At 49.2% G+C, this 15,603-nt stretch overlaps 1 protein-coding gene across 49 annotated transcripts in view; it reads left to right on the top strand.

Annotated features, from left to right (window-relative positions):
* TCF7L2 (transcription factor 7 like 2) overlaps positions 1–15,603 on the top strand; it is a 347,621-nt gene that overhangs the window by 249,527 nt on the left and 82,491 nt on the right. For 43 of the 49 annotated variants that reach the window (XR_012322073.1, XR_012322072.1, XR_012322074.1 and 40 more), the window contains one exon: positions 6,893–6,976. Coding sequence is in view for 46 of the 49 variants with exons in the window: in XM_073684680.1 (XP_073540781.1) it covers positions 6,893–6,976 (84 nt within the window). In the remaining 3 variants the exon portion in view is untranslated. The remainder of the gene's footprint in view (positions 1–6,892; positions 6,977–15,603) is intronic. The other 6 variants (XM_073684721.1, XM_073684720.1, XM_073684718.1 and 3 more) reach the window with 1 other exon arrangement.

The raw sequence follows: 15,603 nt of genomic DNA, 5'->3' as shown, positions 1-15,603 counted from the left end.
TGGACATGCATACAATGTATCACTACTGGACATGTACACAATGTATCACTACTGGATATGTATACAATGTATCACTACTGGATATGTACACAATGTATCACTACTGAACATGTACACAATGTATCACTACTGGACATGTACACAATGTATCACTACTGGATATGTACACAATGTATCACTACTGGACATGTACACAATGTATCACTACTGGATATGTATACAATGTATCACTACTGGATATGTACACAATGTATCACTACTGGATATGTGCACAATGTATCACTACTGGACATGTACACAATGTATCACTACTGGACATGTACACAATGTATCACTACTGGACATGTATACAATGTATCACTACTGGATATGTACACAATGTATCACTACTGGACATGCATACAATGTATCACTACTGGACATGTACACAATGTATCACTACTGGACATGTACACAATGTATCACTACTGGACATGGATACAATGTATCACTACTGGATATGTGCACAATGTATCACTACTGGACATGGATACAATGTATCACTACTGGATATGTACACAATGTATCACTACTGGACATGTACACAATGTATCACTACTGGACATGGATACAATGTATCACTACTGGATATGTACACAATGTATCACTACTGGACATGTACACAATGTATCACTACTGGACATGTACACAATGTATCACTACTGGATATGTACACAATGTATCACTACTGGACATGTACACAATGTATCACTACTGGACATGTACACAATGTATCACTACTGGACATGTACACAATGTATCACTACTGAACATGTACACAATGTATCACTACTGGACATGGATACAATGTATCACTACTGGACATGCATACAATGTATCACTACTGGACAGATCTGGATTCTGCTTCTTGCTCAGTCTTTCTTCCATCCTTCTCCATCTGAGTCACGTTTTGTCCACCATCCTGTTTTGTGGCAGGGAGCCGTGGGGTAAAGATGAGACTTAATATAGGGCATGGGGGGGATTTAATTATTTTCCCCAAGTCTTGTTTGTGACCCCCCTCCCACTTTACACATCTGGTTTCAGGGTCCATTGACACAGGGTGTGGGAGCGAAGCTGCACAATTACAAGTGTAATCAGATCCTACAGAAAGGTGTTTCTCGGCCTCGCCCTTCAGAGCTGCATTCTTCCGCACAATACACCGGAATGCACATTTCTCGCCGTCTGCTATAATTATGTGTTTTCCTAGAATATTCTCTGAGATGTTTTGGATTTAAAGGGGAAATCACACTGATTAAATACAGATTTTTTTCATGTTGAATACAACTTGTTTGAATGTGTTATTCTATAGAGAGCTTCCCAGGTGATCATTCATACAGTCATATTACAGCGCCCCTAGTGGACAAGGAAAGAAAAGCAGATGACAGAGCATGGGCTGTGTATATCCAGGGTCCTGGTGTCTTCATTAGTTCTTATAGCAGCACAGCTTCTATCCTGCACTCATTTCCTTTTCATGTGCCTTCCTCCTGGTCTACAGCCTGCTCTCCCTGAGACTGCAGCTGCTTTATCTCCTCTCTCCCATTGTGGAGATCTGTGTACAAGCTCAACCCACTCTCCACTTCCCGTAGGATCTAGTTTGCAAATGAACAGTAACATACTTCTGCTCAAAGTTATAAGAAGCAGCACAGAGTATTTCAGGGGATGAGACTGCTGATCTTCTGGGAGGTGACAAGCTTAGAGCTTGTGGAGGATGCAGGATCCCTCAGCAGCACAAAGTATTTCAGGAGAGGAGGTTGATAATGTTGTTGGAGGTCACAGACCTTTAGTTATATATTGGAAGGAGCTGCATCGACCAGCAGAACAGAGTATTCCAGGAGAAGAAAAACATTGTCCTATGAGTGGAGACTACGAGGAATATGGGTCCATGTTGCCATGATGTGAGACGTACAGAATGTGAGCAACATTGTCCCCAGCAGCACAAAGTATTTCAGGAAAGCACTTTACTGATCTGATGGAAGGTCACAGAATGAGACTCAGAGAGCAGAGCAAGCAAGGTACACCAGCAGCACAAAGTATTTCAGGAATTGGTATACCTAGTCACAGACTGAGAGTGGGTGACGCAGGATCTCCAGTAGCGCAGAATATTTCAGGAGGATCTGTGCTGATCATTTGGGAGGACACATACTGAGAGACATGTATAGTAGAAGGGTCTCAACTAGCACAGAGTATTTCAGGAGAGTTCTGTGCTTACTTAGTGGGAGGACACAGACTGTGAGATGTGGAGTGAAAGGCTCCCCAGCAGCACAGAGTATTTCAGGAAAGTTCTGTGCTTACTTAGTGGGAGGACACAGACTGGGAGATGTGGAGTGAAAGGCTCCCCAGCAGCACAGAGTATTTCAGGAGAGTTCTGTGCTTACTTAGTGGGAGGACACAGACTGTGAGATGTGGAGTGAAAAGCTCCCCAGCAGCACAGAGTATTTCAGGAAAGTTCTGTGCTTACTTAGTGGGAGGACACAGACTGGGAGATGTGGAGTGAAAGGCTCCCCAGCAGCACAGAGTATTTCAGGAGAGTTCTGTGCTTACTTAGTGGGAGGACACAGACTGTGAGATGTGGAGTGAAAGGCTCCCCAGCAGCACAGAGTATTTCAGGAGAGTTCTGTGCTTACTTAGTGGGAGGACACAGACTGTGAGATGTGGAGTGAAAGGCTCCCCAGCAGCACAGAGTATTTCAGGAGAGTTCTGTGCTTACTTAGTGGGAGGACACAGACTGTGAGATGTGGAGTGAAAAGCTCCCCAGCAGCACAGAGTATTTCAGGAAAGTTCTGTGCTTACTTAGTGGGAGGACACAGACTGGGAGATGTGGAGTGAAAGGCTCCCCAGCAGCACAGAGTATTTCAGGAGAGTTCTGTGCTTACTTAGTGGGAGGACACAGACTGTGAGATGTGGAGTGAAAAGCTCCCCAGCAGCACAGAGTATTTCAGGAAAGTTCTGTGCTTACTTAGTGGGAGGACACAGACTGGGAGATGTGGAGTGAAAGGCTCCCCAGCAGCACAGAGTATTTCAGGAGAGTTCTGTGCTTACTTAGTGGGAGGACACAGACTGTGAGATGTGGAGTGAAAGGCTCCCCAGCAGCACAGAGTATTTCAGGAAAGTTCTGTGCATACTTAGTGGGAGGACACAGACTGGGAGATGTGGAGTGAAAGGCTCCCCAGCAGCACAGAGTATTTCAGGAGAGTTCTGTGCATACTTAGTGGGAGGACACAGACTGTGAGATGTGGAGTGAAAGGCTCCCCAGCAGCACAGAGTATTTCAGGAGAGTTCTGTGCATACTTAGTGGGAGGACACAGACTGTGAGATGTGGAGTGAAAGGCTCCCCAGCAGCACAGAGTATTTCAGGAGAGTTCTGTGCTTACTTAGTGGGAGGACACAGACTGTGAGATGTGGAGTGAAAAGCTCCCCAGCAGCACAGAGTATTTCAGGAGAGTTCTGTGCTTACTTAGTGGGAGGACACAGACTGTGAGATGTGGAGTGAAAAGCTCCCCAGCAGCACAGAGTATTTCAGGAAAGTTCTGTGCATACTTAGTGGGAGGACACAGACTAGGAGATAAGCAGTTAAAGGCTCCCCAGCAGCACAGAGTATTTCAGGAAAGTTCTGTATTTTCTTATGGGAGGACACAGACTAGGAGATGAGCAGTTAAAGGCTCCCCAGCAGCACAGAGTATTTCAGGAGAGTTCTGTGCTTACTTAGTGGGAGGACACAGACTAGGAGATGAGCAGTTAAAGGCTCCCCAGCAGCACAGAGTATTTCAGGAAAGTTCTGTATTTTCTTATGGGAGGACACAGACTGTGAGATGTGCAGTGAAAGGCTCCCCAGCAGCACAGAGTATTTCAGGAGGGGCTTCCTCCTGCCTGGTGTTCTCTCCTTCCGTGTCTCTGTGGGGTGACGGCCTAGTGTTGCTTTGTATTTGCTGTGTTTCGCAGCTGAGGTTGTGGCGCAGTGGCAGAGCGGCGGGGAGGACTGACATTTGAGGGGCTTTGCCTGCGCTGAGCACCGGGGGCTTCTCTGTGGCATCTGGATCCGTTTAGCTCTCGGCAGTGGGGCTGAGTCTCATATCCGCCAGCCGTAACGTTATATCGCCAATGATCCTGTTCTGTCTTAATGTAATTGAAAATTATGCATGTTGTAGACTCGGAGCGCTGAAATGTAGACTCGTAAAAAGCTGCGGTTCAGGAGCCTGTGGAGATCGGATTTGGCAGACAATGAAGCTTTTATGTAGAGTAAGAATTACAATCTCGCGCCTGTAGATTCTGCTCTGCGCTGCGGCACTTGTGGACCTGCAGACTGCAGCCAGACGTCTCCGGAGCACCCCCCCCCCCCCCCCCCGCTGCAGAGACCGGACCCCCAGATTACCATCACCACCTTCACACCAGTGATTAATCCTCAGCCCAGCACCCCACAGTAATGTGGAGAGGAGGGACGTTCAGGTGAAATCCCCCCAATCCGGGGGGCCACATCCCATCCACAGGGATCTGTCTGTAGGGACACACGATATGTGGAGATGATCCGCAGGACCCATTCCACGGCCACTGGACGGGAGCCCTGTGACCCTCCTCCGACCGGCCGGCATCCCGGCTCCTCTCCTCTGGCACGATGTCGTCATTGGAGCACACACAACGTCGCACCAGGCCGGGTAATCTAAAGAGGAGCTGAGGATGTCGGCAGGACGCCTGTCCAGGGGCCATGACATACTGACGTGACCGCTGGACCAAATCCTGCAAATGTGTTCACTCATCTCTAATGATATGTGGGGGGACAGTGTCCTATAAGTAGAGATGAGTGCAGGTGGAGGAGGGTGCGCTGCACGTGGGGCACTTGTCCCCTTGGTCAGTTCTATAACTGTGCTCCCCTGACTTTGCCTTTTCTGTGCTGCACTCACTGGCTACCTGCAGTACTCATTTTCTGACACTAGATGGCTCGGCCCCAACATAAGTATAAATAAGGGCTGGAAGCAGGACGTGAGTCAGTGTGTGGCTGAGGCCACAAGACAATCCGGAACCAGAGATCTAAGAACTAGGCCAGAAGGGGGCGATAAAGGAGGAGCCTCAGGGAGTCTACAGAGAGATGTCATGATGGAGGATTAGGTCGGAGCCTTGCCAAGAAAAATATGATGCATCAGCAGTTGCAGGTGACCTGCGACATTGAGCTGCCTGTGAACTTAGTGGGCATCCAAGACGAAGGCCGACAATGTGTTTACAGTGATGCAACAGTGTCGTAGTCATGTACAGACCACCCAAGCCCTGACTGTTAACATGGGTCCATGGTCCATGCAGATTGAAGGTGTGGATGGTGGGCACGCTGCAAAGCACGCTCTGCCATGGTCAGGTGTTTTCTGAAAGAGCTAATAGCTTCCCAACTGCAGACACCACTGGAGGTGCTGTGCCGGCTATTCTGTGCAGGGTATGCTGTGCAGGGTATGCTGTGCAGGGTATGCTGTGCCGGCTATTCTGTGCAGGGTATGCTGTGCAGGGTATTCTGTGCAGGGTATGCTGTGTGGGGTATGCTGTGCAGGGTATGCTGTGCAGGGTATTCTGTGTGGGGTATGCTGTGTGGGGTATGCTGTGTGGGGTATTCTGTGTGGGGTATGCTGTGCGGGATTATGCTGTGCGGAGGTATGCTGTGCGGGATTATGCTGTGCTGGGTTATGCTGTGCTGGGTTATGCTGTGTGGGGTTATGCTGTGCCGGGTTATGCTGTGTGGGGTTGTGCTGTGCGGGGGTATGCTGTGCAGAGTATGCTGTGCCAGCTATTCTGTGCAGGGTATGCTGTGCAGAGTATGCTGTGCGGGGTATGCTGTGCGGGGTATGCTGTGTGGGGGTATGCTGTGTGGGGGTATGCTGTGTGGGGGTATGCTGCGCGGGGTTATGCTGCGCGGGGTTATGCTGTGCGGTATTATGCTGTGCGGAGGTATACTGTGCGGAGGTATACTGTGCGGGGGTATGCTGTGCAGGGTATGCTGTGCGGGGTTATGCTGTGCGGGGTTGTGCTGTGCGGGGTTATGCTGTGCGGGGTTGTGCTGTGCGGGGTTGTGCTGTGCGGGGTTGTGCTGTGCGGGGGTATGCTGTGCGGGGTATGCTGCGCGGGGTATACTGTGCGGAGTATGCTGTGCGGGGTTATGCTGTGCGGGGTTATGCTGTGCAGGGTTATGCTGTGCGGGGTTGTGCTGTGTGGGGTTGTGCTGTGCGGGGTTGTGCTGTGCGGGGTTATGCTGCGTGGGGTATTCTGTGCTGGGTATGCTGTGCGGGGTTATGCTGCGTGGGGTATTCTGTGCTGGGTATGCTGTGCGGGGTATGCTGCGCGGGGTATACTGTGCTGGGTATGCTGCGCGGGGTATTCTGTGCAGAGTATGTTGTGCTGGGTATTCTGTGCGGGGTATGCTGTGTGGGTATGCTGTGCAGAGTATGCTGTGCAAAGTATGCTGTGCAGAGTATGCTGTGCAGGGTATGCTGCGCGGCCTATGCTGAGGATGCGCTCCCTTAGATCCATAGGGACACCTAGGCTCAGCCATCACGGTGCAGAGTGACCATTAGACCTCAGTGGAGACTGTAGAGGGCTCAGCTGCTGTAAGTTTTGAGTGTTTGCTCCTCTGTGTGTTAGAAGAGGGGAAGCAATGCCCAGGAGGTGCGACAGGGGGCGCCCCCATCACCCAGGGGTCACATCGGGGACACGTCCATGAGATTCTCTGTGGTCCCGCTATTGTCATTGGGGTCAGCAGGGCGATAATTGCCGAACCGTCGTGTGACTCCGAGCCGCCGTCTCCTCTCTTGTTGGGGTTTGTGCTCTGGGATGATGGGAGTTGTTATACTGACGTCTCCTTTCTCCTTCTTCTTCTTTCCAGTATTTGCAGATGAAATGGCCGCTCTTGGACGTGCAGAGCAGACAAGCAATGAAGGACGCCCGGTCTCCGTCTCCAGGTCACATCGTAAGTCCCCGTTGTCTTCTTCAGACTTTCCTCTTTGCTTTATGTTCTTGTCTGGAACTTTAAGAAGAGTTCTTGAGGTTGTTTCTTGGGATCTCTGTCCTCCTCTGTTTCTTGGGATCTCTGTCCTCCTCTGTTTCTTGGGGTCTCTGTCCTCCTCTGTTTCTTGGGATCTCTGTCCTCCTCTGTTTCTTGGGGTCTCTGTCCTCCTCTGTTTCTTGGGGTCTCTGTCCTCCTCTGTTTCTTGGGATCTCTGTCCTCCTCTGTTTCTTGGGATCTCTGTCCTCCTCTGTTTCTTTGGGGCTCTGTCCTCCTCTGTTTCTTGGGGTCTCTGTCCTCCTCTGTTTCTTGGGATCTCTGTCCTCCTCTGTTTCTTGGGGTCTCTGTCCTTCTCTGTTTCTTGGGGTTTCTGTCCTCCTCTGTTTCTTGGGGTCTCTGTCCTCCTCTGTTTCTTGGGGTCTCTGTCCTCCTCTGTTTCTTGGGGTCTCTGTCCTCCTCTGTTTCTTGGGGTCTCTGTCCTCCTCTGTTTCTTGGGATCTCTGTCCTCCTCTGTTTCTTGGGGTCTCTGTCCTCCTCTGTTTCTTGGGGTCTCTGTCCTCCTCTGTTTCTTGGGGTCTCTGTCCTCCTCTGTTTCTTGGGGTCTCTGTCCTCCTCTGTTTCTTGGGGTCTCTTTCCTCCTCTGTTTCTTGGGGTCTCTTTCCTCCTCTGTTTCTTGGGGTCTCTTTCCTCCTCTGTTTCTTGGGGTCTCTGTCCTCCTCTGTTTCTTGGGGTCTCTGTCCTCCTCTGTTTCTTGGGGTCTCTGTCTTCCTCTGTTTCTTGGGGTCTCTGTCTTCCTCTGTTTCTTGGGGTCTCTGTCTTCCTCTGTTTCTTGGGGTCTCTGTCTTCCTCTGTTTCTTGGGGTCTCTGTCTTCCTCCTCTGTTTCTTGGGATCTCTGTCCTCCTCTGTTTCTTGGGATCTCTGTCCTCCTCTGTTTCTTGGGATCTCTGTCCTCCTCTGTTTCTTGGGGTCTCTGTCCTCCTCTGTTTCTTGGGGTCTCTGTCCTCCTCTGTTTCTTGGGGTCTCTGTCCTCCTCTGTTTCTTGGGGTCTCTGTCCTCCTCTGTTTCTTGGGGTCTCTGTCCTCCTCTGTTTCTTGGGGTCTCTGTCCTCCTCTGTTTCTTGGGGTCTCTGTCCTCCTCTGTTTCTTGGGGTCTCTGTCCTCCTCTGTTTCTTGGGGTCTCTTTCCTCCTCTGTTTCTTGGGATCTCTGTCCTCCTCCTTCACATCTTATGGCTGGACACGTCCAGTACAATGTGGATCCATCTGTCATGTGAACATGCGGCAACGAGGACTGAAGTGTGATGTCATCATTAAAGGGGAAGTTACTGATTACAAATGTGTGATGTTTGTGTCTGACCATGAGAATGGGGGTCTGTATGCGAGACCATCGCTCCATTCACTTCTAGGGGTCTGTGGAGGCAGGAAAGGAGCTGTCCTGCAAAAATCCTTTCTTACCTCTACACCGATGTATGAGGGGTCCCAGCGATGATTAGAACGGGGGTCCCATGGAGCAGTAGTGAGTATGCATAATCACTCGTCTCTGTAGGTGCTCGAGCTCATGTGCCGCCACCACTTCCATAGACATCGATGGAAGCTTTGGTCACGGACGCCCACTGCTGCTCCATTCACTTGGAAGACATGGGACCCTCGTACTTGGGATCTGTGGGGTCCTAGTGGTTGGACATCAGATGTGACCCTGGGGGGACCACAAACAACAGCGCCATTTATTAATATTTCCTACAACACGGCGCCCATTAGAACCAGGAAAGGAGAGCAAAGAGGCAAAAGGGGATTGAGCCGGACCCCTTTCTACACGTGCGGGAGAATGGTTGACGTCTGTAACGACGACGCGTTTCATGGCCGGATGTAACGTGTCCGGAGATTCGGGCTGTGAGGTGCATTGTAGCCGGAGCCGACTGACCCCATTGTGGGCGGAGGGCCGGTGCCCCTCACAAGTCATTACCGTGAGCTGCGGAGGAAAGAATGACCCCATTATAATGCAAATCTGCTGCTGGCCGCATCTCTCCGCAGCAGGTGATCGGATCCCGAACCTGCAGGAGCACAAGCGCCTTCTTGTTAGGAAATGTTCCCATAAAGGCGGCGGCGGCCTTCACTGCAGACACCATCCATAATGAAGTGGTAATGACTGTCGGTGAGGGCATTTCCTGCCTCTTAATGACCGGCTCCAGGGGCCGCGGACGAAGGAGACCGAGACAATCATTAATCGAGTCCCGTCCTCTGCAGCCGGTCGGCCAGGACCTGCCGGAGGAGAGCGGCGTTTGAAGGTTCCTCTGATGAACCTTGGGCATTCTCAGCGTTTTAGGCTTCTGACATAGAAATAATTGCAATAAGGCGCAGTAATTACTGAGCCGCCCGGAGACGCAGAAGGAGCGAGGAATCGCCCGCGTGCCCAGGAGCTGAGCCGGCTGCAGCGGCGGCGGCTCCACAGGTCAGCAGCGATCCTCATTACTGCACCGCTCCAGGCGCAGGATATCGGGATACAGGAGCTGTTCTAGTCCTGCAGATACAGGAGCAATGGTGGCCGCCGGCATTAGTAACTCGGCTGCTCGTTGTGCCGCTCTGGAGCGGCCGCAGTACACATAACCACAGATAGAGGCAGTGACCGCAGGTGAAACAGTCTGTAGGGGCAAAGTCTCCCTCTCATTCTGCCTGTCAAATGAGGCGTCACATTGACTCGGAGCAGCGCCACCTATTGCTGCCTATGCAGAGCGCAGCAGTCAAGATGCGTTTGTCATCGGCCGCTACGCTCCGCATAGGCAGCAATCAATATGACAAAGCTCAATATATTGAAAAAGCTTTATTTTGGTTACAGTTTATGTAGAGTTCAGCAGTGGGGATAAAAGGCAGCACTCAAGATGACAAACCTCAATATATTGAAATAAGCTTTGACATTTTGGTTTCTGCCTATGCAGAGCGCAGCAGTAGGGATGAGAGTCATCAGCGGCTGCGCTCTGCATAGGCAGCAATCAAGATGACAAACCTCAATATATTGAAATAAGCTTTGACATTTTGTTTGCTGCCTACGCAGAGCACATCAACTGATGACAAACTCATCCCCAAGGCTTCGCTCTGCATAGGCAGTGACCGAGGCTGAACGGCTAATGAATGAAGGAAGTATTGAAGCACGCACACGGCACTCACTAAAGCTGATTTTAGGTTTTTGACGTATTTTTTAAACCCTAATTTGGGTGAGGGATGAGGTAATAAGAGTTACACGAGAAGAAACAATGTAACACTTGTCCTGTAAGGTTTTTTTTTTTAATTTTATGGAAGATTTCAGCAAAAAGCGGAAGAACAGAACAGAATCAAAAGGCAAAATATAATGACGTCAGTATTTTCTTAAAATATATGAACTTGGGAGAAAAGGGGCCGAACTCTGGAGGGCGGGTGCCGGGGGCTGACTGTCCGGGGGTTTGGGGGTGGTAAATACCTTCCTTGTCCCGGGGGCGCCGGCAGCCATTCTTAGGCTGTTGGACTGACGTACGGCGCAGAACACTACTGGTGACAATAGATATTAAGTCAGAAGCTCAGATCCGCCACCAGGGGCGCTGTGCTCTGCTCCAATAACAGACAAGGAAACATCTGAGACAATCACTGAAATGAAATTGACCAAAACTCCAGGGACAAGTTGAGCCCCGGCCCCAAAACATTTTAATGAATTCCCCTTTTAATGCTAATTTGCATGCACCCATCCCGGTAGGAACCTCGCTCTCAGCCTAGGGGTGCAGCGCTGCAGCCAGTCTCTCTGGCCCTGGGCAGGAAGTGTTGTCATAGTGTCATTCTGACAGAGCTGCAGAGTCCAGAGGAGATCTGATCAGGGAGTGTGGAGTGACGCTGGGATTCCCCGGAGTTCCCCTTTACTGGGTACTATGGTCATTGATACTGGCAGGGTCCTGACAGCTCCTCTCCGCACCTCGTGAGCGCCTCCTGCACGCTCGCAGCCTCCGTCTATTCCTGGCCGGGCGCAGAGCGTATAAATCAGAGGGCACTTCTACTTCTGGGATTTGTTTTTGGCAGCGGAGGGAAGAAGCTTAAATCGCCGACATTGGTAGTAAATCAGGAGTTTACCCGGAATGAGCACGGACGCACGGGTACTAGGAGCCGAATAGTGCGAGCGTCGGTGATGGCCGCCCCGCAGGCTCCATCAATGGGGACAGAGGCGGCCAGAGCGGATGACCGCTGCGGTTAATGTGACTCGCGCCTCTCACGTCTCCACTTTTCTTCCCGTTTTATTTCTTGCCATAAATCTGCAGCATCCGAAACCCCAGAAGAAATACTGGACGGACGGACAGCAATTCCTCATACACCCAGCACCACGGGGGGGCTACACACATGCATTGTTTAGGGGTCTCTCCTCTAGGACCCCCTGCGGCTCTCCTGCAGCCGCTGCTGTCTGCTGGGTGATGTCTGGATAGGCTGACGGCTCCCCCCGACATTACAGAGCAGAGAACTGGGGGCAGATGAAGGAAAACCGGCCAAATAAAATATTCTCTTCTCAGCTCCATCCATGGTACCAAAAAAGAGAGAGAAGCACCAGCCCCAGGGTCACCCCGCGCCTCCGGGGAAAGGGGAGAGGTGGGGTGTCACTACTGGATAGAAAGAAGGAAAGTCCAAAAAAGTGGGCAACACTGCATGCCAGAATCATAGAAAAAAAACAAAAAAGATTTACTGGCCAATGTGAACAGGTGGCAACGTTTTGGCTCAAAACAATTGCGACTTTGGCAAACTTGACAAACTTTTTTGGACTTTTCATGTACTATCAATTGTTGAGTTGCAAACTGTGGGCTGGATCCAAAACCTATTTCTTGTAAAGCCATGCAGCCTCATTCTTGTTTTTCTAGATAGATGGATGGTTGGGTTGATCCAGAAGATGGAAAAAAGCCACCAACCAGGGGCTACTTGCCCCGTATTAGGGGTAAAATGTCTTCCCGACCCCATATTTGAGCATCAGACAGGACAGGAGGATGAATGGACGTGAGATGTATTTTGCCTCCTTGGTGCAGGTAGTGAAGCGTCAGATTCGGGGCAGGTTATTCCCTTGGCGCACACCGCAGACACGTTGGGGGTTATTGTGATAGAAAACTCTATAATGCAGCAGAATCCCCTCGGCTTGGAATGGGATCGGCTGAGATTACAGAGAATATGCCGCGTGACTCGGAGTTGGAGGACACATTTTCTTGGCTTGTGTTTCCTGCATGTGATTTTGAGATACTCCAATCTTTTCCTGGCCGGGATCCCGCACGGTGATGTAGAGGAGGTCTAAGTCTTTCTAAGAGTTTTATGTTCCTGGTATGAGGGGAAGGAGGGGGAGGAAGAAAGTCCTGGATCCAGAAAAATCCACCGAAGCTGCAGAAGTTTCTTCAGTGGAAGAATTAGCAGCCGCTACAAGTAACAGACTCAGAATGACGCTGTAATCCTATTTCCCGCAGACCGGTAGGGGTCATATCGCCTTTCCTGGCCATCAGCAGTTCCCAAAGATGGTATTTTATGATGAAAACGTCCATGGGGGTCTTCACGACGGGGGGTGAAGCTGTATCACCATGTATAGGGGCCACTGTTAGTGGCGGAGATTTCACGGCTCGTGACTTAATCTCGCTCTTCTCGATGCTTTAGGGGAAACACAGCCTTTTCCTAATTTCTCAGAATGGGACGAGGTCACCCATTGGGGTGCAGCAGATATTGGGGAGAAAAGTTGAGTTTTTGAGATATTGACCAGTTTACCCAGTTTGGCCGTGAACAGTCATCAAGCCAAGAAGGTTGGTCCGATGATGATGATTGTTGGCGTCATCTTCTTGAGTTTTCTGTGACAGTCTCCATCCATCTCTTCCACATAGCACTAATTGGTTTTCCAAATTCTTAACCCTTCATTGACCTGACACCAAGTGAACCACCTGAGATGTCAGAGGCCGGCCGACCGACCCTCCGTCATCATAGGCCGCCTCCAGTCTGACCGGCCCAGACCAGTGGCGTCTGCGGTGCATCCCGCAGGTTGGCTTCCTTTGTGCTGCCCATTGTGCGAAGTGTCTGTTGACGTTCCCTTTTCCGCGCGTCTCATAATGGAAGATTTTCGGAATTGTGCTGGTAATGCTTTCTACATAAATGCGATTGAATTGTCTGCAGGTTCTGAACATAATGTGTGAATCGTTCTCCACCGAGCCGGATCATCGCGGGGCCTTGAACCAATTCCAGCAGTTAAGAGCCGTTAGTCTCAACTCTAAACCGACTTCATTCAAATTGCGTCTAACACGTAATACAATGCGGCGACTATTGAAAGGCGCTGAAAGCTTCTCTCTCGGCTTTGTAGCAACATTGTATTCTTCACCTTCCATATTCTGAGCAAGGCTGACTTTGTCAGAGACCAAATTAGCTGTAGGTCTTGTGTACATTCAGCATTGACTGTAGTAGAACGGTTACATTGTATCTGGCGGATTATGTCATTGTTTCAGCCAATTAACCGATGGAATAATATATATATATCATACTCCTCTCCAGCCTGGAACGTTAACCCTTTAAAGGGAAGCTGTCATCACTAATAAGACCTATTGTTTAAGTCACGATTTTGTGTTACATGTATTTTATTAAAGAATGTTCACAATTGTTTTTTTTTTCCTTTCTTTCCATATCATTTTATTAAAGAGCAAAATTAATAATCTTGCAATTTTCTTACCAGCCGCTAGGGCAATTTTAGTATCAGATTTCCTGTCCTTTTAGGAAGAGTTAACATCAAGTCTCCATATCATTACAGGCAGGATTATAATGACGGAAAACACCTCTATATACAGTAAGATAACACAGGATGTAGTAATCATAATGAGCGATGTCACAGCTCACCTCCTCCTCCTTCTGTACAATGACTGATAACACCTCTATATACAGGAGATAACACAGGATCCACCATTCACAATAGGTGATATCACAGCTCACCTCCTCCTCCTCCTGTACAATGACTGATAACACCTCTATATACAGTAGATAACACAGGATCCACCATTCACAATAAGTGATGTCACAGCTCACCTCCTCCTCCTCCTGTACAATTACTGATATCACCTCTATATACAGTAGATAGCACAGGATCCACCATTCACAATAGGTGATGTCACAGCTCACCTCCTCCTCCTGTACAATGACTGATAACACCTCTATATACAGTAGATAACACAGGATCCACCATTCACAATAGGCGATGTCACAGCACACCTCCTCCCTTCACAATGACCTTTGCATTAGATGCTTCTGTAGAGATAGGGTCTGAGTCTATTCATTGTGACTAATGTTGATGTCGGATTCTTTTAATCAGCTGGAAGTTAAGAGTCTAAAGCATCCCCAGTGTGAAAATGTTCAGATTTAATAGCAAGATTCCTATTTTTTATTTGTGAAACATATTGGGATAAAGAAACAAAAATGTTAACACAAAAACCAGATGTGAACAATAGGTGATTTCCTGATATTCGCTTCCTTTTCAGTTTACAGGTGAATCCAGAAATTTTTGTTTTATTAGTGTTTTGCAGCTTTTATTTATTCTTTCATTTGTTTGTTTATTTTTTGATACAATGTATCGATTCCTTTGCACTGAGCTCCTCAGCCGGCATCTAACATAGGAGCAAATGGGAACCAGAAGCCAAAGTGCAGGCACCAGATCAGCACTGGGGTTAGAAGAGCAGGAGGAGTCTATACCGGACATCGGAGGGGACGCTGCGGCCCAGAACTCGGCTAGTCTTGCCTTATTTTTGGGGTGTTGGACTAATAAGGTTTTGCTGTAGCAATAAATTGCTCAATGTGCTGATCTCAGTGAATATCCTGCGTTCTACGCATGGACATAGCGGAAGGACAAAGGCGACACCACGCCTGTGTGTGGCCCTCCAGTAGTGACAAGTGGCTTTACTGTATAACATCGCCTCCTAGCGGCCAGGGATAGATACAGCTTGTGCTACATGTGGCCCTTTCATGGTGGGGGGTAACTACAGAGTTTGTCTGTTATGTCAACAGGAAATTGCAAGAAATGCCTACCCGCTTTTATGTGTATGGCACTTTAAAATCCACTGTATAATGCACTGCCCTCTAGTGACCAAAATTAGATCTAGCCTGTTTGGCTTTGTGGCGCCCTCTAGTGGTGACGGGTAGCTACAGTGTTTTAATATTATGTCGCCCTCTAGCGGTTGAGAATGGATACAGCTTGTATGGCCCTCTAGTGGTCAGGAATATCTTCAGCAATATGTACTGTACTCTCCCCTCTAGTGGTCAGGAATGGGTACTGCTTGTATATTGTTCTTTCTATGATTATGTAACCCTTTTATATCATGTGGTCCTTTAGTGGTAATGGACCACCTTCTGATATAATGTGTGGTCCTTTAGTGTTAATATGCTGCAGTGTATAATATGTGACCTCTAGTGACCAGAATGGACCTAGCTTGTAGAATTGGGTAAAATACGTCGCCCTCTAGTGTCCAGGGTCTGTACTGCCATGTCTATGGGTCACTCCTCTCACCATGATGTCACCTGTGCACCCGCTGCTCCTGCGTCGCCCACTGTGCTGGATCCAGTGACCTGCGGCAGCCGTCACACGTGATCA

Source organism: Phyllobates terribilis, unplaced genomic scaffold (assembly GCF_046119375.1).
Source record: "Phyllobates terribilis strain yellow unplaced genomic scaffold, ASM4611937v1 Scaffold_5__5_contigs__length_657084704, whole genome shotgun sequence".
Lineage (NCBI taxonomy): Eukaryota > Metazoa > Chordata > Amphibia > Anura > Dendrobatidae > Phyllobates > Phyllobates terribilis.
The sequence above is the reverse complement of the archived record's forward strand: the minus strand, read 5'-3'. Positions and strand labels throughout refer to the sequence as shown.